General features: G+C 37.7%; 1 protein-coding gene across 1 annotated transcript in view; it reads left to right on the forward strand.

The window, feature by feature from the left end:
- Positions 1-25,574, forward strand: part of AKT3 (AKT serine/threonine kinase 3) — a 157,236-nt gene that overhangs the window by 60,061 nt on the left and 71,601 nt on the right. The window contains exon 3 of the mRNA XM_082481086.1: positions 22,535-22,660. Coding sequence (XP_082337212.1) covers positions 22,535-22,660 — 126 coding nt within the window. The remainder of the gene's footprint in view (positions 1-22,534; positions 22,661-25,574) is intronic.

The raw sequence follows: 25,574 nt of genomic DNA on the forward strand, positions 1-25,574 counted from the left end.
CAGTCTGGTGCACTGGAGTCTTTGTACAACCATAACAATACTGATTGGCAGCAGCAGATAACAATAGTCGTGGCAAGGTGCTATTTGTTGAATATTTGAAGGTGTTTTTCTTTTATATTTGCAGTGGGCATTTTGAGTTAATTATGCCATTATTCTGGAACACTCTTACTATGTTGTGTTAATGTCAGAGTTAAAGATCAGTCATGCGGCCTGTAGTACACAAAGGAATAAGACCTTTAGTAAAGCCTTTGCTTCTTTTGAGACTAAGCTGGATTCTTTTTTTTTTTTCCCCTCATAATTTTATGAGGCTAAGCTGTATTCCATTTTTTTTCCTTTCCATTTTTATATAACCCAAAGTCAAACTGGAAGGTTTGTCTAAAAATTTGGGAGATGAATGTGTGTGATGATATTCTTCTTGTATTCTGCAGTTATCAGTTGTACGACTGGCTCTATTTGACAGGTTCAGTACTTTAGAAAACAAATACAAAACTACTGATGAGAAAATTTGTAGATAACATAGACTGTAATGTAATAAATAACACTGAAAAATCTGGATTGCTTTTAATGATTTTTATGTTCAAACTAAATGTGTTTTAATATGGCAAAATGCTTAATATCAGTTTAACTTAAGGGAAAGCACTAGAACAAGTAGACTATTTATGAACATCTAGAAAATAATGAGATGAGTCACTGTGGATTTGGCAAGGTTAAATTGTATCAAACTAATCAAATTTCCTTTTATTGACAAGGTAGCAGTCTATATAGTAGAGAAGCTTTGGATGTCATATCTTGGATTTAGTCAGGCTTTTGGTATTCTGTGGATACCATTTTCATAAGGAGACAAGAGACATACATTAGATGAAACAGCTTTGAAGATTGTTTCTAAAAGCAAAACTGTTAGAAAACTGTGCTGAGTAATTATTAAAGGTTCAGTAGCAAAATGAAAGTAAATATGGAGTAGAATTTTGTTAGGCTGTTTTCTGACTTACGCCTAGGCAGTACTTTCATTGATGAGTGGAGTAATGGAAAAGAGAATGGTTATTAATGTTTGAGGTGTCTCCGAGATGAAAGGGACTGCAGGCGTGCTGGAGGATGGAATTAGAATTCAGAAGGGTATCCGTAACGTGGAGATGCAATGTGTGAAAAGCTGGAAGCTATCCAGGGAGAGCGAGTTTGACATGCACTCCAGAATGATCTACTTGACAAAGAAATGGATGGGGACTGGGTGGCTACGTAAGTAAGTAGTTCTTCAGAAAAAAGTGCAGTGGGTAACGTGGATCACAAGCTGGATATTAATCATATCTCACTGCTGTGAAGAAAGCAAACACAGGCATGTGTAAACAGTAATAACAGTAATAAGAGCCTGTATGATGCATCTTTCTGCTCCATTGATCACTTAAGGTCTTAGCTGGACAACTGCATCCATTTCTGGATGCTGCAGTTCAGACTATAAACAGAGACCAGCAATGAGAGTGATCAGTGATTTAGGGAGTGTGACCTGTGAGTGTAGGTTGAATGAATTGCAATTACTGAGGCTAAATAAGAAAGGAGAAGTGATAACATAATCTGTTCTTCATGTGTACAGCAGAGAGGAGAAGGAATTATGGTTTTAAATTGTTGCAAGGCAGTTGGCTCACAAACCACGAAAGCTTTTTCAAGTAATCATAACATAAGAAAAAAGCCTGCTGAGTCATACCAGTGGCCCATTTAGCCCAGTATTCCATCTGCAGCAGTGGCAGAGAAGATGCTGTTTAGGGAGAGCTTACAACATTGGCCATTTTCTTGCCTTTTACTCCCCTTGTACTTTTCCAGTGTGCAGAACTGTTGTATTAGTAAAGTTAGGTGGTATATCTCTGCGTGATCCTTCTAGTATCCATTTATGGACCTGTTTCACCAAGTGTCCTAACTATTGTATTGTGGTATGGGGTGAACAGCAGTTCTGCATTTACCTACTGCCTTCATGATTTTGTAAATCTCAACCTTTTCCTCTTCAAACTACAGAGCCCCTCTCTTTTCATCCTCTCTTAAAAAAGGCGGTTGCTCCATAGAATCATAGAATCAGTGAGGTTGGAAGGGACCTTTAAGATCATCAAGTCCAACCATTAACCTACCCTGATAAAAACACCACCACTCCTAAACCATGTCCCTAAGCACCTCATCTACCCTTTTCTTAAACACCTCCAGGGATGGTGAATCCACCACCTCTCTGGGCAGCTTATTCCAATGTTTAATAACCCTTTCAGTGAAAAAATGCTTCCTAATATCCAATCTAAACCTGCCCTGACATAACGTGAACCCGTTTCCTCTTGTCCTATCACTTGTCACCAGGGAGAAGAGGTCAGCTCCCATCTCTCTAAAACCTCCTTTCAGGTAGTTGTAGAGGGTGATAAGGTCTCCCCTCAGCCTCCTCTTCTCCAGGCTAAACAACCCCAGATCCCTCAGTCGTTCCTCACAAAATGATCCCCTGGATCATTTTGGTTGCCCTTCTCTGTATTTTCCCATAGTTCCACTACATTCTTCCTGAGATGTGAAGATGAGACTGCACAGGGTACTGAAGATGTAGGCGCAGCAGTGTTTTCTGTATCAGCAAAATGACGTCCTTTCTCTTGTTCTCAGTATCCTTTCTGACATACCCAACATTTTTGTCAGGTTTTTTTGGCTGCTGCTGTATGTGAACTTAAGATTTCATAGAGCTGTCAGTGGTGAATCCAGGACTCAACTAAACTATAATTTGTGGCTCTAAGGTAAACATTGTGAAGCATTTTTTTTTTTCTAGATACATTACCTCACACTTATGTTCATTTGTCACCTTTGTCCACTCAATTTTGTGACATCCTTCTGTTTTCCATGCCATAGACATGCATTTGATTATCCACTACACTGTAATATCATCTGTATCATACCACTGTCCAGGTCATCGATGAAGACGTCATATAAAAATGATCCCAGCATGGATCCCTGGGGGACCTCCTGACTGTCTGTCTTATGATGAGAAGTGACCATTAAATCTCATGTTTTGTTTCCTCTTCCTTAATCAACTTTCAGACTGTATAAGAACCTCTTCTCCAGTTCTGTGGCAACTTAATTTCTTTAATTGTATTTGGGAAGGAACCTTGACAAACACATTATGCCCACTAGATACCCTTTGCCCTCACATTTATTGCCCCCCCTTGTAGAACTCCATCAGGTTAGTGAGGCAGGCTTTCCCTTCACAGCAGCTGTGATGGCTCTTTCCCAACAGATCCATGTCTCCTCGTGTGCTCTGTGACCTTACTTATTATAGACTTTAGTGGCTTACCAGCAGCAGGGGTCAGACTCTCAGGTAGTTTCTGGGATCCTTTCTAGAGTCTCTTTTTGTTTGAAGTTGCATTGGCAATCCATGAGTCTTCTGGGCGTGTGGCCATTTGTAGGGATGGGTTGTTGTACTCCTTGGCCAGCACCTCTGTGCTTTCACCTTTCAGTTTCTTCAGCGCTCCTGGCTGACTGTCATCCAGTCTTGGTGACTTACTGATACCTAATAATTCCTACATGTGTACATTAAATCATGTAGCTTTCACTTGTCTGCTACAAGGAATGGTCTGGATTTGAGTATCTTCTCAATGTGTTTAGCAATAAAGACCAGGGCAAATAATTCATTGTGCCTCTCTGCTGTGGCCTTATTTTCGTTGAGTTCCCTTTCTGTGCTCTTGTTATCAAGCAGTCCCACTGATTTCTTGTCTGGCTTCCTGGTTTTGATAATCATCATTTGCAAGAAGCTCTTCAAATTCTTTCCTAGCTCTCTTAATTTTGTGTTTACATTGTTCTGACATATTTTATGGTCTTTCGTTTTTCTCCTTATTTGGGTGAGCCTTTCGTTCTTAATACTGACCTTTTCCCTACAATCAGCTTTTTAACTTTTCTGTTAAGATATCCAGGTGGATTTTGTGGGGCGGAGGACTGGGAAAGGAAGGGAGAACTATGTTATTTTCTTTTTGAATTGTAGCAGCCATTTTTCCTCATCTTACAGTATTTTCAGTAGTCTTCTGCCTGTTTGTAAGGTCTTTTGAGCTGGTCTTTTGCCTTTTCTTTTTCTTTTTTCTTATTTTTACCTACTTTTTCCTGTTGATGTTGAATATTTACATGTCTGATTTACTTGGGCAGCTTTTTTCCACTCTGGTGCAAAACTTACTCATGAGGCATTCAGACAGATTCCTGGGAGATGGAGAAATCTTCCACTAGAGAAGTAATATAATTTTAAAATAGTAGTTAAAAGTAATAATAGTAGTTTCCATCCTGTTTGCAGATCCAGGGGGATCTGTGGACTGCTTTGGAAACGCCTACAAAAGATTACTGAAAAAACCCCAGCCAGCTTGCCCAGGGTATAGGACACAGCACTTCTCTTGGTATTTAGGACTCCATGTTTGTGCTGGAAAATGTTAGGGTTCCAGGGACTGAAAAAATGAGTTAAATCTTTGGGTTCTTTTGTGCCTGTAATTCTTGAGAGTTTCTAGTCAAGTTCTGCAGAAAATGGTTTCCTTGCAGCCTCTCAAGATGCATAATAAGAATACAGAGAAGTAAATTAGCATAGGGAGATGGGAATTATGAATTCCATTCCAGTTTCTCTTTTAATATTTAATATTAAAATGAATATTTACATCCTAGAGAAATAGTAGAGAAGAAAAATGATAATGTTTTCAGCATTGGAGAGAATGACTTTAGAACATGCGATTCTGAGAACCTGCGTGGGAATTGAGGGGTATGGGATTGCCTTGCCATGAGAAAGAACCTTAATGGGGAAACGTAGAGTTCTTTAATGTAGCAGTGTAAGAAGTAATGGAGCTCTATGACTGAATGTTGAATCCAGATGTATTCGGAACCAAGATGAGGGTGACTAAGAGAAAGATCTGAAAAATACTATGGAGAGCATCTTGATACCCTCAAAACAATACAGAGTGCATTTTGGAAGATAAGTGCTAAAAAAACAAATAGTTTTTTACCAGTATATGCATAACAGGGGAAAATTCTGTGATCTGTTTCCTTGAAGAGATCATACTGAAATGACGAGATGTTCCTTTTTGTCTTAAAATACATGGTATCATGAATAAAAATCACAAAATGTCCTATGCAGATTTGCACACGAGATACTCAGATTAGCAATGAAATGTGAACTTGTTGAGAATTTGTCCAAGATTTTCTCAGAGTGTTACTCAAATGGAACAGTAAAAATCCAGTTGCTCTTTGCTGAGGTGCCTGCTGACATGCTGTTGAGAATCACTGTATCAATAAGACAAGATAAAATTACTGTTGTTCCTAGTGCGTTTCATAGTCTTTCTTAGCTGGGTACTGCTGTTGCCACCAGTTTGGCACTTTGGTGCTCAGTATCACGGGCAGTTAGTGCTCTCTTACTGAATGTGGAGTGTCCGCATACTTCCTTTGCTGTGTATTTTGGTTTTCTCATTATACCAAGTCAAGCCCACTAGTGCTTTACACTTTTCTATGTGAAGGTACTGATTCAGAGTAATAAAGTAATTCCTTAATATTGTTTTGACATGTTAAGTAAATGGAGTTGTTTAAAGACACTGTAAAGGCAATTTCTCTAGTGCGTGGAGTGTTGCTGGGTTAAGAATAAAAATGTTGTGTTTGTGGTAGCACAAATACAGAGTTACAGACAGAGAGCGCTAAAAGTACTGTGTAAGTCACTGTTAATTTTCCTCCTTAAATGAAGGCGAGGGTGTTACTATTTCTGCACTTGCACCTAAGGAGCAAATGGGCGTGAAGGATGAGACCAGGCAGCACGACCAACCTTTAACAAACAGAGGCCGCAACCAGAAGTTGTACATTGTCTGCTTTGGTGCTTGTACAGTCAACAATAGATACACATACAGCCCTCCCACTTGTTACTCCCATAACCACATCCTTTAAACAGATGTCCAGTGTGTCAGGGAGAGAAAAGTTTTGAAAACAGTATCCAGAGGATGTTTTCTTTTTATACCTAATCAGATCTCATGGTCAGCTGCTAATGAAGGAGGAGATTCAGGTAGACCCTGCCTGGACCCCACTTGCCACCTTGTGATGAATTTAGCAAGACTTGTCATCTGATGGGGTCAGTTGTTTGATCTTGCAGGAAACTGTCCTATTCCTGCCCTTCTTCCCCCCCCGCCCATTTTTTTTTTTTTTTCTCCCCGCTATTGGACTCCTGAGCTGCACAAGTGACAGATCAGACAAGGAAGACCACTGGACTGCAGGACTGGAAGGAGGAGGCGTCAGGGTTTCTCCTCAGCTGGGTCAACTGAGGTATAATGAAAAATTGCACCTGGAATTTTCTGAGGGGTTTTGTTGGAACTGGAGGACTCTGAAAACGGACTTATTTCAGAACAATGAGAAACTTCTAGAGGACTAGAGTGTTTCTATCGCTTACTGATCATTGCTCACTTGACCCCACCTTATTCTGCCCCATACGAAGCTAAAAAGTACATTAGAGAATGTCCCAGATCTCTGGGAAATGTTGCTTCACTTAATCATCTCAGATCGTCTGAAGAGAGCTTGCTGTCTGGAACCAATAATCACGTCACTACATTTCAGTCGTTCCCTATCAAATTGTGATCTGTTGGTACAAGATCAAGCTGTCACTAAATAGTCCTGGTATAAAATTTAACAGAATTAAACTGTAAACATGCAGAAGAAATGCTTTTGTTAAAACTGTTTCAGCTGTGCTGCTGGTGCTTGCTATTCTTACGTGCACACTGGGTAAACAAAAATAGGAAGACTTTTAGAGGAGAGGAAAAATTTGTCTCTTCTCCCTGATGGGGAACTCAAACTCCCTGGGGAACGTCAGCATGGAAAAATGCATCAGCATCATAACAGGCACTCATCTGCAGCACGACCCCCGGAAGACAAAGCAGCGTTTTACCTCTCGGGATTAACAAACATGTGTCAGCTTTAGTACTGTTGTTTGGTAGTCAGGTGATAGACTGCCCATATGTCCTCATACCTCATTCTGGCATGAGACTTCTTTTTTTTTTCTTTGGAATTTGAAACAAGAGCATAGCTTTATTCTGTTGTCATTTGTTCCAGTTCCTGTGTCACAGATCTGAAATTTTAAAAAATGTTTTAGGAAGTTCCGTACCTGAATTTATTTTTCTCATCGTAAGTCTTTATTGGAAAGGCTTCTTTCTTTGTTTGGTTGTCTTTACTGGGGACATACAGAAATGATTACAGAACATAGATGATTTGCATCAAAAGAAACTTAAGTATATAAATAGTTATGCTATAAATGCTCTAAACAGGAAGACGAATGCTTAAGAGTTCTTCGGGCACACACAGAGCTCAAATCCCTTCGGTAGTACAGCATGGTCCTTTTGGCAGGGCCATGCTCCCAAATTGCACAGGGAGCAAGGAGAGAAGGAAAAGGTTTTTTTCACACACTTACAACTTGCGTCTAAGTGAACAAGTGTCCCCATCTCTTTTAAGTCTCTGTCTCTGGGATTTGGACCAGTGAGGTGAGAATTTCTTGACATAAGAAAAATAAACGTTTAGTAGCTAGTGTTTTGCAGTGGGGAGAAATGGAAGATGATATGTTGCTTCAAAGTATCATGAAGTTAAAAGGTTTAATTTAAAATAACTGCAAGCTTAGAGAAACTGTGATTTCTGTCTTGTAGCACTTTATCACTGGCATTTTTAGTTCTGCGAGGAAATAATTTGTAGTTCATTTTAAGCAAATTAGAAAATGTGAGTGTTACATCAGTGTTATGCAAACATCATTATTAAAGGCTGATGGAAGCATAAAGTATGGCTTTCCACTCACTCCCGCATGGGTTTCTGATATCCATTATACACCAGATCCTTGTATTTCAGCCATTTAAATTTTACCTAATTTATTATTTTTAAAGGGAGTTGCAACCATGATTCTTAAGGAATTATGTAATTCGTTAAAGTAAAAACAAAAGACACAGCTACCTCTGATAAATGTTTTGATTAAAATGGACATTTCTGAACCTTCTACAGACAATACCCGCTCAGATGCGACAGCATTTGTGACATCACCAGTACAGACTTTCACAAGGATTTTGAAGTCAGTGTTGTAAGTCAGTTTCCATTTTGTTTTTATTAATTAGAAAATTGTGCTGTTTACTTTCTAGAGGAAAAAACGTCCACTAAAATCATATCAAACTTGTTTAGTTAACTCAATAGTAATGCAAATATATTTTATGAAAATTACGGTTCCTTATTGGTCCCTATTAATTTGGTGTCACAAATGTTAAATATTTGGTGCTGGTTAATTATTGTATGTATAGTCAGAATTTCAGGAAGGCCAGACGTAGGATGATATTATCAGTTTCCTCTTGTATGAAATTTGACTTCTGCATTGGATAAAATAATTGTAGCGTTTGCTGAGATCTATTTAAGGTCATCCTCTAAGTTATTAGACTGACTGTTGCATCAAAACTATTTTGGAGGCTAAATCATTAAAAACTTCTCAGTAATTCAGATTAAGAAAAAAAACATATGTTCATAGTGGAGAAACCACAAAATGGGTGTCGGTTAGCGGGAAAACAGTAACAAACCTCATCCTGAGGTTGGCTAGATAAATGTATATGCCTTATCCAGGTCAGTCATCTTTCAGTTCCATCTTGTGGCTGGAATTTTGGGGTTCATAATTATAGCTCTGTTTAAAAAATTTCTAAAGTGACTGAAAATTAGGCAAAAGTTTTGTGGTAGTAAAATTTCAGGGTCTAGAATTTCACACTTTTGCTTATCAGTCAAGCTTTCTTTTAATTCAGAGGACTGGAAAAACTTGAAGCAAAAGACTTTTTAACACCTCACTTGCCTGAATATTTATTGCAATTGTAATCTAATAAAATCATGCAAGATAAACTATTGTCAAATATATATATTAAAATTGAACTGTATTGATTCTTATGTGGGTGTTATGAGCAGTTTTATTCATTTGAAGGAAGTGAAGTATTTTAGAAATATGTAGAATCCTGATGTTAAAAACTTGAATTTTTTTTTTTTTTTTTTTAGCTTCTATTACTTTAATTATAGTCTGCAAATTTAAGAAAATACTTTACTGACCAAATTGTTCTTTTCTTCTGGCACTGTTTCTAGGATGGGAAGTATTGCACGGCTAACTCAAAATATCAATTTATATTGGTATCTCTGTGTTGCTAAGATTTTGTTAATATCACTAAATTGTAATAACTACTTCACAGATATATGTCAAAGTATTGTATTTCTAGCTTTTTTCAAATTGCAAATTTTAAGTGATTTTGCAGTTATTTGCCAGAGTACAAACATTTGTACATATTCCTTATAGTTTACATTTTTTTGTCTGCAATTTCTGTGCACACGTGTAAAGGAAATGTTGTCAGAATAGATTCCGACACATATATTCAGAATATACTTTGCTTGTATAGAATGTGAAAATGTATTAGGGAAATTCTTGGTTTAGTATTGCATCAGAACTATCGTGGCATCGTTGCTTAGAGATGCAGTTGATCTTAGAAATTTGAATCACTTGAACCTGATTTTCTAGCTTAACTGAAAAACAAGAATTGCAATCACACAGTAGACCAGCAGTCCGATTAATCAGTAGTTAATCTTGCATCCGTTCATGCCGATGTCCCTTCTCCCTTGTATCTTTCTTGCCCCCAGCCAATTATTCCCTGTCTCTCCTTTGTGCTCATACTTGCTGTACAGTGAGCTGAAATAGTTTTGATCTGGTCAAAACCTATTTTCTTGGGGTGTGTTTTTTGGTTAGATCATGTTGCAGACCCGCCTCAGCTGCGTGAATACCAGTGCTGATGCAGTGGAGTGGGAGATGGAACGCACTGCACGCTTCCTTTGCAAGTGTTCCTCACCTTCCCAAACACATTGTGCTGGTAGTAGGTTGTATTTAGGGTGAACCAAAGTGGCCAAGGACCGGGACTTTAATTCACCATCAATACTCCCTGGCTAGTACCAGATTTGTGCTCAGACAAAGAGACGTACCAATTAAAGGAAGAACCTGCCTATGTTGAATGTTTACTCCAATTTCCTGAATGTGAGATTTTAATTTTTTAAGGAAAAGTGCTCACACAGTTTTGGAGATGCCTCACAGCATTCAAGGAGAGGCTGGTTTTTTCTAAAGGTGCTAGTAGTTGTTGGGCACTGAATTGGTGGGAGTGGGGCTGGCGCTGCTGTGGTGCAAACCACTAGTTACGTGGTGGTGTTACAGAATCCAGCTGGAACTGCAGATGCTGAATGTTTAAAAGTCTGTTCCTTAACTCTTCTGAAAACGTGTTCCTGTGAGATGGCTGATATTCTACTGTTGGCCATTTGTGTCGTTAAATCCTTTTGTTGTAGTCCTTCCTTTGAAACTGAAGTCTAATCCAGTCTTTCTCTCCTCACTCTGCTTCTCTCTAACTCCCGTTTTGTTTTTTTTTCCAAGCGTTTTGTCTCTGAAGCCCTTCTGTTCTCTTGCCTTTTTTTTTTAATATAGGTAGCAAAACTGTAATTTATTTGTTTACCATGGAATACTAATATTTTCAGTGTTCCTAAAATTGTGTATCTTTACAAATGGTAATATTTTTGTTTCTTGCTTCTTAAGACTGCATACTTAAGCAAAGGTTACATTAATTGCTCTTTAGTGGGTAATTTAAAACTAAACACAGTGTATGAGTATTTCAGGTTATTCCTGTAACTGTTTATTAATTCGAGTAATTCTTCACTGTATTTCATCTGGTGTTTCTCAGCTCACTGGCATAGCTTTGCCACTCTGAAATTCTTCACATTCTTAATAAACTTGAATAGTTTTACTGTCTTGCAGTATATGCGGTGGTGATCCCAGATCATTGTTGTATATAGTAACTAAAAATGTTCCTAACAGAGAACTGTAGAGCATCACGGGTTCAAAATTGACTATGTAATCCTATTTTTCTCCCTTCCTTTTACCCAGTTTTCTATTTCTTTTCTGTTCTATTCTGCCACACAACCTTTTTCTTCCACACAACCACTGTTTCCTTAAACTTATTAAAAGCTTTTTAAAAGTTGAAATAAATTGTGTCAATTAGTCTTTATCCATTTTATTTTCTTGACATTCTTAAAGAAATCCCATATGTATGATGGACACAATTTTCTACTGACAGACAGTGCTGCCTTGTTTATCTTATGTCAGTTTGCGTTATTTAAGTCTACGGTTAAAAACAGAATTATAAACAGTTTTCTTCGATTACCATCCAGCCAATTGACTTCAAATTTTCAAGTTGTTTTTTTTTTTTTTTTGTTTTGTTTTGTTTTGTTTTGTTTTTTTTTACAGTTTTTGGTTGTTCTTGGGGATGTGGGGTGTAATTCTCCATTTATAATCCTTCACTTCAACTGTCATCATTGACGGGTAGCTGGTTTTTGCTAGTAGTTTTCACCTCACTTACAATTTCTTAGTAATTGTGGATGTATTCTGCCTAGTTCTGGGACTCCTGAGTACTTAGCACTCTGCTCCAGTACCTCCTTTTAGATCCAGAGACGGTGAATGGATTTGTTACCTGAAGCAGATTTCTGTTGTTGTCTTCTGAGGTAAAGACCAAAAGAAAGAAACCGTTCTGGTTCTTTGCAAATGTTGGTATCCTCAGTTGCAGACTTCGTTTTAGGTCTGGCTGATTTTTCACCAGTTTTTCATCTTTTATTTTGCTTGAGTTTTTAATTTCCCTTCCTTGGAAGTTTACTACATCTTATTTTCTGTAAGCAGTATTTCTAAGATCTACTAATTTTGTCAATTAACTACAGTGTTTCCTTTATTTAAAGAAGCCTACATTTTCCCAGCTCCCCTCAACTGGTTCCTTCTCTTTTGTGATTCCAGGATGATTTGGTGAAAAGCTGGAAGTATGTGGTAGAGAGCAAGCAGACCTTGAGGGCTGGATGGTATATTTTCCAAATTTTAAAGGCCCTTAGAAATGAAGCGTTTGGATTGCTAATAAAAATACTGGAAAATACGATCCTGGAAGAAAATGGGGGTGGAGGTGGGGGAGTGGATTTGAAGTCTTTGTCTCCCTCCCGTGCCCTGTGCTGAAGTTCAGTTTCACCTTTAAGTTTACGGAGAAATTCCTTTCCCAAGTATGATGGAACTGAAATAATGTTGTGTTTCTGTTAAACGGTTCTTGAATTAATTCCTCTATACTGCATGGATGAAAAGGAAAATACCTCCCGCTCATGCATTTTAGAGCCAACAGTATCAAGGAGTATTACTGTCAATAAATTACTTCTCTGAACTTTATTACGTGTGATATTTAGCCAGTTTGAGAGAAATAAAAAATCCTTGAAGTGGACACTATTTAAATTTGGGGGCATGGGATTTTCTGCAATTAACTAGATTGCTATGGTAGGCCAATATATTAAGCTCAGGCAGTTTTGCTGCTAATTACACACAACTTCTCTGGAGTATCGGATATTCAGATCCATTTTATGAATATGGTAGAGAGAATAACAACTGTAAAACAAAGCACTGTGCATGTAAGTGACTGTTAGCGTGTATTTCAGAAGGGATAAATGCTCACCATATGGTACAATTACTGTGTCCAAGTTTTCAAATTAGCTTCTCTCATCCTCCTTATTACTGTCTTTAAAAAGAGAGGAAAAAAACCCAACATGATTTATCTACTCTGCAGCAGAACTCTTGACGCAAAACAGCAGCCCAGTTCTGTCCAGTTTTTTTTTCCTAGCATAATAGAGGCTGTCGGACTTTTTTATACTAATTACTGTGTGAGCCTCAGATGAACCCCCTTCAATTCACAGGGCTTTGTTAAGGGAGGAGCTGTCAATGTGTCTGCCCGTTTGCAGCTGTGCTGTGGCTTTAGCTTGCTTAACATTATGCTGCTTTTTAGACTTGACAGAAGGGATTTTTTTTTTTTTTTTTTTTTTTTTTATTAAGGCAAAGCAGCCTTGTAGCGAAATGGTTTAAGCAGCTGCATTGTGGGGAAGCACAAAGAAGTTATTATTGTGTCTGTTTAGGGGGGTCGGATGGAGGGGGGAGATATTCGGCTGCTGTTGATGCCGATTGTTGACTTGCCATCTGCCAGATAGGGAGAAGAAAAAAATGACAGCTCCAGCAGGGTGTTCAAGAGGTTGTTTGGAGAGACGCATAAACATGTGCAGATGTCGAACTGAATAATGGCAAGAACTTGAGACGGTTTATGATGCTGCTGTTGTGTGTGCATATACAGAATGAATGTATGTGGAGATTTGGTTTGGAGGAGGGTACATATTAATTATCATTGTCCCCCACCGCCTCCTTTACTTCTGTTAATTAGTTCAGGAGTTTAATATCTTCCCTCCCTCCGTTGTTTATTCCTAAAAAGAGCCTTTTCTTGCAGGGAGGAGAACTTTTGATTTCTCCATGTGGTGAGTTTAAAAAAAAAAAAAAGCAACTTGATAAATTTGGTACTTGTGGAAGTAGAAAGAGTAATGCAGTTATTTCAGTCTCAGACATTTGGTGGACAGGTGCTATACAAGTTCTTACACAGCTTTGTCTGTCTACCTCAAGACTGATACATTGCATACCCCTACTATTGCATCCTGAGCTTTTCTTATGCAGAAAGTGCCAATTGGTGATTGTCTAGTATTATATAGTAGACAAGTAAATGCTAGGGGTTAGAATGAGATTAGCAACTAATTTTCTCTCTCACTTGATCTTATTTTCAGTTCTTTCTCTAAGGCAAGTAGCTGGCCAGGCATAACTTATATTTTCCTGTTTGACAGTTGCATGTAAAATAAATTTTGATTGCTCTATAGCAATATGGTTTTCTTTCTTCCACTAAAATCCTTTCTTATTTTTTGTTTGGCGATTTCGGCTGATCATGAGTTTCCAGGGTAATGCGAAAGAAATGTGAAAAAGGATACAAGCATGGAGGGAAATTAAGTTAGCCCAGAAAGGCTAAACAAAAGCATTGTCTTATCCAGGTGATCTCTTACTTCAAAGATAAAGATGGAAACAGTAAAATAAGGAATTTTCTTTGTAAATATTGTGTGCAAATCCAACTTTCTGATATTTGTATTGGACTGAAAAATGGAAGACGAATCAGTGGTTGAAGTTGCAGGCATGTCTTCCAGTTACCAGTATATATTGGCGTTTTTTGGTCAGTCACAGCATGACTTAAATATTATCTGAATGAACCTATCCACCCCTTCCCATCAACCCCTCACCAAAAGTGAAGGAACCCCTTTTCTTTGTCTTCTGTGTGATAAGCACCAGGTCTGTAGGTCATTGATAACAATAACTACTGATGGGAGCATTTGATGTCCCCCTTTATCATCACCGTGTCTGAGTGGAAGAAGTCAGTTTTGGATTGCGTCGACTTGATTTTGACTGAACATTCAGGTGTGCCTGCCTCCTATCCAAGTACTGATTTCTGCATCTGAGCCTAGACAGAGGTCAAGGGCACTGTAAACGGAGAATCGCTTTTTGCCTGTTGGTTGGGTTGTCGGTTCTCCTCTGCATAATTGTGCCGTTTGCTGTGTTCTGTCATTGCTGGTGTGACGTCCAAGTTACTCTGGGTAGTGCTGCATTTCCTGCTTATCCTGAAGCATTTAATGCAACCAAAGAGTTCTCCTGAAGTGTACAGCAGCGGTGGAGCTGTTCTTTAGCAGTTTCAGGAATGCTTCTGCATATCTCGGACTGATTGTTTGCAAATGATGCAGACTAAATGATAAAGCAAAAAGGTTGACTTCAGCGATGTGCTTGCGGAAGAAACATAGGTGAACGATGTTGGTGCTAGCTTTTTGGCACCTGGCAAGGTCTTGAGCTAGGAGCACACCTAGTCACGAGAAAGTTCAGAGGAGCTATTTTAAAATTATTGCAAGGTGCCAGTTTTGAAAGTGAGACAGTTTGCTTTGTGAAAATATGCTAGCAAGTATACCAGTTTTAAGATGAGAAAGTCACATAATTTTTGACAACACATTAATCTGTCAAAGAAACTCAGCTGAATGATAATGCTATTGTCAAACTTATCATACCCTTTTGCAAACAATGGAAAGTTTGAGATTTCTTGTGTAAACTGGAGTTGGCTGTTTTACAAAAAGTTGTAAGTAGAGAATATTAAGATGTGTGATTCAAATTAGTTACATGTAAAAAGCATTAAAATTTAATCATCTGTTTTAATATATACACATGTACCTGAATTTAAATTGTTGCTGCCGTAGCTGACTGTCTTATTTATAGATAAATATTTGTATGCTTGTCTTACTGTTAAAATATTTTCAAACTCTGAAAAAGATCCTTGAGTCAACTAGCACTTAATAAAAAAAGAAGAAAGGAAAGATTTTTTTTGTTATACAAATTACCACTTGATGCTGATAGTCCTGTATAAAAATTATAAAAATTTAAAAGTGTGGAGAGTGTGAAGGTTTTTAGGTATAAAAAAAATAAATATGTGAGGTGATATTCTAAATTTTTTTTTTTGCATTTACCACCAATACATCTGAATATTATTAAAAACTACAAAACTGCTTTGAGAAGCAGCTAAATAGTATAGCATTTTGGGCTCTGGTCCTATAAAGCCTTACGCAAGAGAGAAATTTTTAAAATGTGAGCAGTGTCCATAATGTTTCTGGAATATAGACCTTGGTTTTCCATTCCTGAGTAGCAGACGTATTTAGAAAATATTGATTTCCTTTGTTGTTCAGGGATGCTGATGCAATACAGGACTCTGTTATTCCAGACAGCATGTGTTAATATCAACTTCTATTTAATTTATTTATTGTTCTAATTCTTATCCTTCAAGAATGAAGGGGAAGCGAGAGTGATGTTGAAACTGGCAAGGTTTTCTTCCTGTTGGCTCAAAATTGACGTGGTAAAGGTCAATTCTCAATTTGTCAGGGTGTCAGCTCAGTATTTCTGGTACGTTTTTTTAAAAGGACCAAATTTTGTGCGTATGACAATTGGGTATGTGCTGTGAACACTTATTTTCCGTGAGATGCCAAAACACATCAGTAATTTTATGTGGATATTGTAGATGCCCAGTTTGAAAACGGCATAGATGTTTGAATAGCGGTGTGTGTCTCTGTTATTGAGTATCTTCCTCTGGATCTTTAGGTATTTTAGAGAAAAGATTATTAATGCAAGAGGAAAGGGTTGAATAAACAGCAGGAACTGAAGTAGTGTTGCATTTATACAAGATAGGACACTGACTCACTCCAGTAGTCGTAATGAAAAAATCGGGGTGGGTGGCGATTTGAACCCTAGCGAGCCTCTAGCTGGAACATGTTGGTGGGTTGCGTTCAGTGCCTGGGGGGAGGAAAACCCCACAGTAAGAGCAGGGAAAAACTTCACCTTTAGAAGCTTGGTCCTCCCCGTAGCTTTAGCTGCAGGCATGCGTGCTGAGACCATGGAGGGCCGCTCTGTGGCTTCGCCCGGCCTGGTGACTACACCTCTCCACTTGGAAATACTCTGTTTTACTAGTACGGGCCCTTGTCTTCTATCACTACCTACTACTGCTTCAGGAAAAATGGATCCTATCGTTTGGCTGCTCTTCAGTGCGTCTTGGCTGGCACGGTGGAGAGGGTTGTCCCTGCTTTCTTCTCCCCTTGCTCAGCTGAGGAGCTTCCGCGGCTGCTTGGGGCTCTCTGCAAACTCTTAACATCTGTGTGGTTTTTACTGGTTTCTGGCCACACAGATGTGAATAGCTGAACATAAATAGACCAGTTTTTATATCTGCACTGGATTCTTGTGATGTCATAGGCAGTGAAGGACACTTGAACTTTCTCACCTTAATTCCCCAATTTGCAGTAAACCTAATGGAAGCTTAGCTGTGGTATAAGCTGATGCCCACACATAGCATAAAAGGTTTCCCGTTTCCCAGTTGTGACTGGAAAAATTAATTTGTCTAATGTAAGTACAGATGTGCTCAAAATGTCATTTAGCATTACTGGAAACTGTGGGAAAACAGTTAGTATAAATAAATAATCACTGTCTCAAAGTGTAAAAGACAAAATCAAAAAGCGTTAGTTCTAAATTCTGCTTTTCTTTGAACTGCCGGCAAATACTTGGGAGGGGTTATATAATAAAAATAGCTTTTAAAATGCTAAGGCTCATTAGGAAAAATCACTGTTTTATTCAATTTTTTTGGTATGCTATAAGACTTTACCCATTTACATTAGATTGAAGGACCTATATTGAATCAGGAGGACAGGTATACTTAAAAAAATTATTTTTTACAGTAGCTTTGAACTGTATTGCAAAGTTGTTATCATGAAATCAGAAGTAAGTAAATATTTAACAGGAGTGCTTTACATTTACTGTGTCTACTGACTTAATCAAATAGTCTGCTGATGCTTCTAATCGTGTGTTAGGTAACACTGCCCTCAGAGGGCCAAGGTAAGTAAATTCAATCTCAAAACCACTGGCATTACTTCTGATGTTTTACTTGACCTGACATTAATTACGGTTGTTTCTTTTAAAGAAAATTTGTATATGGTTGTTTTATTGACTTTTATATAATTTTGTTAAATGCTCTTCGATAAATTCAATTTTCCCCCCTTCTGTTTGTCAAATGTTAGTGTAGGGGAACTGGAGCTTGATTTAACACAAAAAGCGCCTTAAAAAAGAAAGAAAAATGAAAAAAGAAGGGATAACAATATTTGTGTATGATTTCTATTAAATCCATTTTTCAAATTGATGACACAGACAAGAGGCAGATTTCTGGTGTTCTCTGCTTGGAAGGGGTTTGGTTGTTTTTTTTTTTTTCTTCTTCTTCTTCCCTCCCCCCCCCCTTAAATCTCACTTATGTCTGTGTGGCAGCTGTTGCTTCTTTTAAGGAAGCAAGTTTTTGAACTCAGGTTTCTGTTGCTTATCAGCACTGTATATTAAAGACATTTCCTTCACACCTCTAAAACCATTTACATATTGAAAAATGTGGATGTTTTGCAAAAGTGATTTTTTTAAAAAAATACACTTTTAAATAAGATTAATTTTAAATTACTGAATAATTTTTCAAGAATTGCTAAATTTCCACATGCTTAAGGATTACAAGTGGTGAGGCTAACAACAGCAACCATCGAATCTGAGGTGAAGTATATGTTTGAAGAGAGACTTTGAGTTCTGAGGTGAAGTAAAAAAATTACGAACTTTGAGTGATACATTTGTCTAACATGGATTTGTTGACTACTTATATGGTTTCTTAGAAAGCTCTTCTTTGTGAAGCTCTTCAGCAGTATCAAAACTGCAAACATTGCATCACTAGAATAAACATATTTTGTGAAATGTCCTGAAGGCAGGATTCTTGTTACTAGCTGTCAAAGGCAAAAAGAAAAATCATTAAGGTTGCAGTACAGAGGCGAATACAGAGCCAGCCGCGAGGGTCATGTTCTAAACAAACCTTCATTAAGCATTCTTTGTTATTGTTGTTAGCCAGTGTATTATTAAATACAACGTTAATTAAAGAGTTGCATGTTAGGAGGGTGCTTTTTGCATAAAGATCAGATTGCATTTTCATGTGCTTCAAGAATGCACTGCTGTCTTGTTTCATCTTTTGGATGTATTTTCGTGGTAGTTATTAAGAAAGCAGACCCCAGCAACCTAAAACTGGTTCAAAATTTGTGTGTGGGGTGTGTGTATGTATTTATTGTGTGTGTATATTTGTGAGATATATATTCTAGTGCCCCTTCTCTCAAGTAGTTTTAAAAACTTTGACTAGAATTAAAATGTTGTAGGAATTACTTGGCTTTCTTCACTGTGGTGGTTGAAATTGGAGACCTCTCCTTACTGTCTAATAAACAGATCCCAAAAGAACATGTTTTTCAACTTAGAAGGGTGTAAATTTAAGCAAAATAATAATTTAGCTTACATTAACTCAGCAGGAAGCAGAGTACAAACTGATTAATTCTCTGTGGCAGATCCACTGCTTTTTTAAGTACCACAGCTCCGTTTCATTAAATTGTCAGGATATCTTGTGGTTTGGTTAGCCTGCCTGGACTGCTCCTTTCTCATGGAATTTCTTTTCACTTCAATTAATGAATTTCAGATGTAAATTTCCTATTGTTTGCTTGTGGTGATGTATTTGATAAACATACACTCCAAATATCTTTAAAGTAATTTAATGTTGCTTGTACTGTGAAAAATACTTTGTTTTCCTTGGGTTTTTTTTATGTGGGGCTGGTAAGTTAGAAGGCGTGGAAGCGTTTTTCAAATACTCTGCTGTGTTTTAGTACTTTTTGTATGGAGGATTTCTCTTTCAAAGCAGTTCAGTAAGCACATGTCTATTAAGAAGTATGGACTAAAATGTTTTTTTTTTTTTTTCTATCTTTAAGCAGATTATGTAGAAGGAATGCAGTTATAAGAGAGCACCTAGAGTGCATCTTGAGAGCCATTAAACCACTTGAGCAGCTAAGTGAACTGTTCACTGATACCATTGTTTACTTTAGTCTTCAAGAGTGTTCACCTGTTTGTTAATTAAATTTACAAAATAAATAAAGAGCAGATGATAAATATTAATGTATAGGCCTTGAAGAAGGATTGGAATATCGGTCATTTCAAGACAAAACTGTTTTTTTTATGCGTGTGCGCGTTTGTACGGACGTCTTGAAAAAGTAGTCTGACTGTGATTCATGTTGGGAAACCATTTAGGAGAAACATTCTTCAAAGAAATCTGTCTGTGAAAGAAATAGATGGTTCCTTATGAAACCATAGTGTTTTGCAATTGCTTTTAAATTACCTGTCCTGTGACTGGCTATAGAAGGCCAAAGATAGAGAGGTACAGCTGTGCTCATGGATAAACTGGTACTTATATGTCATTCAATGTTTATATTTTCTTGTGATTAGCTTTTGTCCAAAGTCGCTAGTTCTCTTCAGAGGAGCTTGGCAGTGCTAGTCATACTCTTCTAATGGTTTTTCTCCAGGCAGAAATTCAGCTGCATAACTCAATGCATGATCAAAAATCTGTTTGGTTTTCCGATTAAGAGGCTCTGAGTAACTAGTAGAAGCCAAATGCAATCTAAAGTGTTGTGCTAGTAGGAGGAGAGGGAATAAGTCATCAGGGAAATGTGTGTTGGGTCTCTAAGGACACCTGCTAGAACGGTCTCCTTTTCTACATGTTTAGTTCTGCAGAGTATGTATGTAAGTAAGCAAAGGCTTCTGTTCTTTCCCGAAGTGACTAATGACTGTACTTACCCTGTCAGCTCTGATTCTTAGAGCAGAGGGTGCTTATCTCCCTGTCCAGTTTATTCCTCGCAGGAAGGAGGATTCTCGTTGAAACCTGAACCGTTGGATGGCTGACCTGGTTTAGGCATGTTGGTGTTCTTTCTATCCTGTCCATGAACTCTTCTTCAGTAGTTTTAGACGCCTGCCTTGCAGTGAACACACTTTCTAGATAAGGCTAAGATCTTGATCGATTTTAGACTTAGTAACAGGCACTTTCTCTCGTAACAGTCACTTACTGTTACAACTAAATGAGACATAGTTTATTAGAATTGTACAGAAGAGTTTCTTTATGGCCTGTTTAGGAAAGCTACTAGGATGTTAATATTTTTAAAACTTACATTGGGTGATCTGATATGTAAGATTTTGTTTGGGCTTCAACTTTTGAGTCCATGAAGATTTCAGCAAATTTGTTGCAGGGCATATTTTAAACCTTCTTAAAATATGAGTCGTGCCTTTACTTAGGCCTACGATTATTTCGTTTTCAAGCATTCCGCAAACTTAACTCAAGAAATGTCTTTACTTTTTCATGTAATGTTGATATAGATTTCCGCTGTTGTTGGTATTCAAGTTACACATTTGTTTTCCCATAGTGCACTTGTATTTCTTTTCCAACTTACCTGTTTTTTTTGTTTTGGTTTGTTTCTTCATTGTTTGCTTGTATGTTAGCTGTGATTTCCAGTGGAGAAATCAGTTCAGACTGGCAGTGTCAGTAGGGATGTTCCCAGCTGAACCAGCACCAGAGATCTGAGATAGAAAGCTCTGAGTCAATACAAATGTAACTAGCGCTATATCTGCTCTATTAATTTTGTGGGCAAATTAAGTAACACTTTGACTTTTTCAATTTTCTTTCTACTTATATGAAAATGTCTGGATAACAAAATCAAGCAGGTACCCTGCTATCTAGAAGCAGGACTAAATAGAAAGAGTTTTGCTAGTGAGGGCCAGGAAAGATAAGTCCGCAAGAATAGCCTGGTGTTCATTTTTCTCACTCTTTCCCCTTCTCCACCTCCCTACCCCGCTTCTCTGCTTAAATACATGTTGAAAGTCAGAAATGTTAATGGCTGCAGTGAGATTTTTAAGCCATGGGCTTCGTCGAAATCAAGTGATCAAGTTCAGCAAGGCCATATTAACAATTCCCACGTTGAACTTCAGTGACAATTAGTTTATTGCTCTGATGGAAAGATGAAGACGTGATTAATGAATTTTTATAGTAGCCTTTAATGGAGTAATCTCTGTGTCAGGTGGATGTAAACTTCTTCCTGACCTTTGAATTGTCTAAAAATCTATGTAGCTACAGTTAGTAGGGTGCTGAGGTGGTAAATGGCACTGTAGGGCTGGGCTTAGCCCAGGACCAGTGCTGCCCTTGGACTGGTTAGTTTTGAGCATTTTGCAAACGGTGAGAAGTCTGGACTTCAATGCAGGGTTGGAAATTCTGCATCGTTACATACACTTCTTTTCTTAAAATGTTCAGTTGTATAATGATGAAACTGACTTATTTAAAGCTTAGTTAGTAGTCGTACATACGTTACTTACTTCGCAGAGTCGTTAGAAATCAAAGATGGGTAAAGCTGGGCAGGTCTAAACTCACCTGTACTTAACTAAGTAATTGCACTTTAAAAATGAAATTGTTGTTGAGATTTTTGTGTGGCATTGTAAAGTATAATGCTAATAAAAAGATTTTCCAGCCTTAAATAGCAAGTAAGTGGCATTAATTAAGCTATCGTGTCTTTGCTGACCTATTCCCTATGTTTCTGGTCCTGAATACCTCATGGCTAGCAGAATCTTCTGCTCAGACTGAGGTACGGGGAAGATGGACGGGGTGGGTTTATTGGTGGACTTACCTCTTAAAAGGTAATTAGCTTCTACTTCTTTTTTATTCCTTTTGCTTTCAGATGTATTTGTTAACTATAATTTGTGTAGGTTCTCCCATTACCCCCAGTCTTCTTGTATTTGCTTAGTCTGTGTTTTTAGGAAATTAATCGTTTTTGCTTTGGCTCAGCAGGATAAATGTTCTACCTAGTGGTAGTTTAGATTTCATTCTGTTATTAAAAGTCAAGCTGCAGTGCTTATTTTTGCCTGCAGCAAATCTTGAACTGTTTATAAGTGTAAAGATGTAGGATTTTGAAGAGTATAGTGTGATAAAATTTAGAATTATAGAATATTAATGTACAGTGCTTGTAGCTTCTTATTCCAGAGGTGTCATTGTATAGTCCAGGCTTATCACTGCAATTACATTTTCTCTTTTTTTGGAGGGAGTTAAGGTTTCCTCTGTAAATTGAAAACATCTGAAAAGATTTAGGGATAATTAGCGTTAGACACTGATAATATGTTACAGTTTTTAATATCAAAGTTTTTTTTTCTACAGTACTAATGAACATTTTTTTCCTCCTTTAGGAGAATATATAAAAAACTGGCGGCCAAGATATTTCCTGCTAAAGACAGATGGGTCTTTCATAGGCTATAAGGAAAAGCCCCAGGATGTGGATCTGCCATATCCACTCAACAACTTTTCAGTGGCAAGTACGTATTTCCAGTATTTATTATTCTCTCAGCATATTGATAAAATGTCTGCTACATATTGCTTCACTCGTAGTTCAGAATTTATTGGTAACACTGGGAGTTTGATGCCATGTGTCAGACTAGTGCACTACTAATCTTACGTCCAGCTCCACAAGATATCTTTACAAAAGCATTGAAGATTTTAGCATGGGTTGATTTTTGAATATTTTGGAAGTCTAAGTTCTCATTTTTGTGTGTGTGGCATCTGAAGTGCCTGTAAATAACAATAACATTTAACAAATAATTGTTGTAAGAAGAAAATTCCTGGAAAGCTTACCTTTATTCAGATCATTGACCTCTTCTCTCTTTATCAGTAGTATCTCTGAATTCACTTGAAAACTCAGATTAATTAGAAAATTATCTAGACTGTCAAATGACACAAAATCATGCTAAATTATTTTTCTCTTGGATAATCAGGTAATCAGCTCTCCAGCCTGGTTAATCAGTAATTTCAAGCAATCAGACAATTTGCATATATTAGCAAAGCTACAAACTGTGTATCTGTTGGATAAAGTGAAGACATTTTGATTTCTTGTTTTCAAAAAATGTTTCTGAAAGACAAATCTGTAGGTTTTTTTGATTTGGCAAAGTGAAATGGGTAGAAGATTTTTCCTGAACAGAAATGAAAGTATTTGAGGAGCAAAACTAAGGAGGCAGAAAATCTCCCTGAGTAGAAGTTGTGGGTATCATAGCTAGAAACTGTCAAAGGAACACTAGAAAATTTACCCAGTTTCTTTCCAAATTGTATTAGCGTACTGCAATACAATAAATGGCTGTGTTTACTTTTATAGAGGAGTATTGGAGCCACAAGAGCATGTGTACTTAGGGAAAGTGTTCCCTTCATCTGCATTGCTGAAGATGGAAGTAATGCTTCTGAGCCTGAATTTACCTATTTTCTTGATTAAAATTGTTCTTGAGACTGAATCAGCCCTTTTATACAAAGTAATTTGAGTATTTTATTTGGTAAGAAAATACTCTCGTGCTCCAAGCCCTTGTCTTGTCCCACAACTAGAGGAGGAAAAGTTTGCATATTCTGATTGTGACAGAAGTCTTACAAATGATACTGAGTGTGCAAGCCTTTTAATAATATTAGAGGCTCATTTCACCTTGTTGCTATTCAGCATAAAACACTGTGATGTCTTTTGGTTCATATGAATATGACTAGGCCATTATTCCTTAGTTATTGCTCTGAATATCCTAACCTGCACACTTAAAGCAGTTAGTAGTTTCCTAGATACTTTCCCCCAAATCACAGCAGAAAGAACATTTATAGAACTACGGTAGGGTTTTTTGTCCTGCTTTACCATATTCTTCATTGCATATCTAGTTTTCCTTTGCTGCAGCAAAGAAGGATGATCCAAACAGTAGTTCTGCTAAGCAAAGAAATACATAATTAACAATTAATTCCAGTGTGTTGATACTGGTGGGTTTTTTTTTGTTTTGATACCCAGAGGTCATCTTAGTAATTCTGATATTAGAGTGCTGCCCCTGAACTTTGCCTTGCTGGAAATTGGAAGTTTTCATATGGTTTTCCAAAATGACACTATTATCACCACTACCCCCTACCCCCACCCCCTCACCTCACCCCCACCCCTCCCATCCCCCCGAAAAAAAAAAAAAATAATCCTTTCTGCAACTAGCAAACCCCATAGGTCTGATACTTAGGCAGTGTAAGCTAAAGGAACAGGCATGCAATATTAATTGAAGAAATATAGCAAGATGAGTTTTTTCTGTTTTCTGGCAGGAAAAGGAGTCATTTAATCAGAAATGATTGCTGATCAGTGCAAGCACAGGGAGATTTTTCACTCATAAAAAGAATCCCTTAAAATTAAGTGAAGTACCTGTGTGGAATTCACAGGATGAAAAGCAAAATGTCTTCTAGATTCAGAATGTTTGAATAAGGTTCCAGTTCTTAACTTGGTTTTAATTAAATGGATTATGTTTGATCTTGAGAAAGAAGTACAAAATTACATGGCACACGGAAAAGTTGAAAATATAAAGCATTATGGTACTACACTAAATTGCAAAGGACTGTAAGTTTTTCGTCAGCTGTTTTATCTGAGTGAAGATGAGATTGTCAGTAGGGCAAACAAGCAAACAAACGAAACCACTATATGAATGATTCAAATCTCCTCGGCAGTACCTGGTAAATGTCAAGAACTGGTCTCGTGGCCTCTGATCCAAGAGTTCCTGGGCTGCTGCAGTAGGTTTGTGGCCACAAGCAGTGCAACATATTTTTCCTGTAATAGTGAAGTACGTTTTTCATAAATTACTAGCCAGGCAGATGGAGTGTGAGATCACTGTTAATACCATCTTGATTAGGTTGGCAGGGACTTAAAGATATGTCTTTACAGTCCTATCTTCATGTAATCTTTGTAGCTATCTGTAAAGTGAGAGTGTGGTCTCAGTCTACTTTTTGCTCTCCAAATGATAGACATCTTTGGCTCTTGCTTACAGCTTGTTATTTAAGCAGAAAAGGCCAAGGCTGCGGTATTATTTTCGAAGTGCTGTTGGAGTCGAACATTGGAAAGTTTGCACAGCTCTGCTTTGTATGATACTTGTTCTGTAGTTTAAAACTTCTATACCCATCTCCGTCAAATCAGTTACTTCCATCATATAGATATTTTCCCTCCAGTATCCGCTGCCTTCCACTCCTGCGACACCAGACTTACTTTTGCAAAAGGCTTTTTCCCAGGTATAGTTTCATTTTCCCTAGAGCGTCTCCCTGATATCTTACAAGATAATTTTAAAGTCCCGCACTTGAGCATTACTCTCTCCCTGGTCCTATGTCGTCTGTGTACTCTGTTGGGAATGACAGGGAGGCAGAGAAAATGAAGTTATTTTACATACTGCTGACTGTGCCTCCAGTGCTAAA

Source organism: Vanellus vanellus (genome assembly GCF_965231255.1).
Source record: "Vanellus vanellus genome assembly, chromosome: 3".
NCBI lineage: Eukaryota > Metazoa > Chordata > Aves > Charadriiformes > Charadriidae > Vanellus > Vanellus vanellus.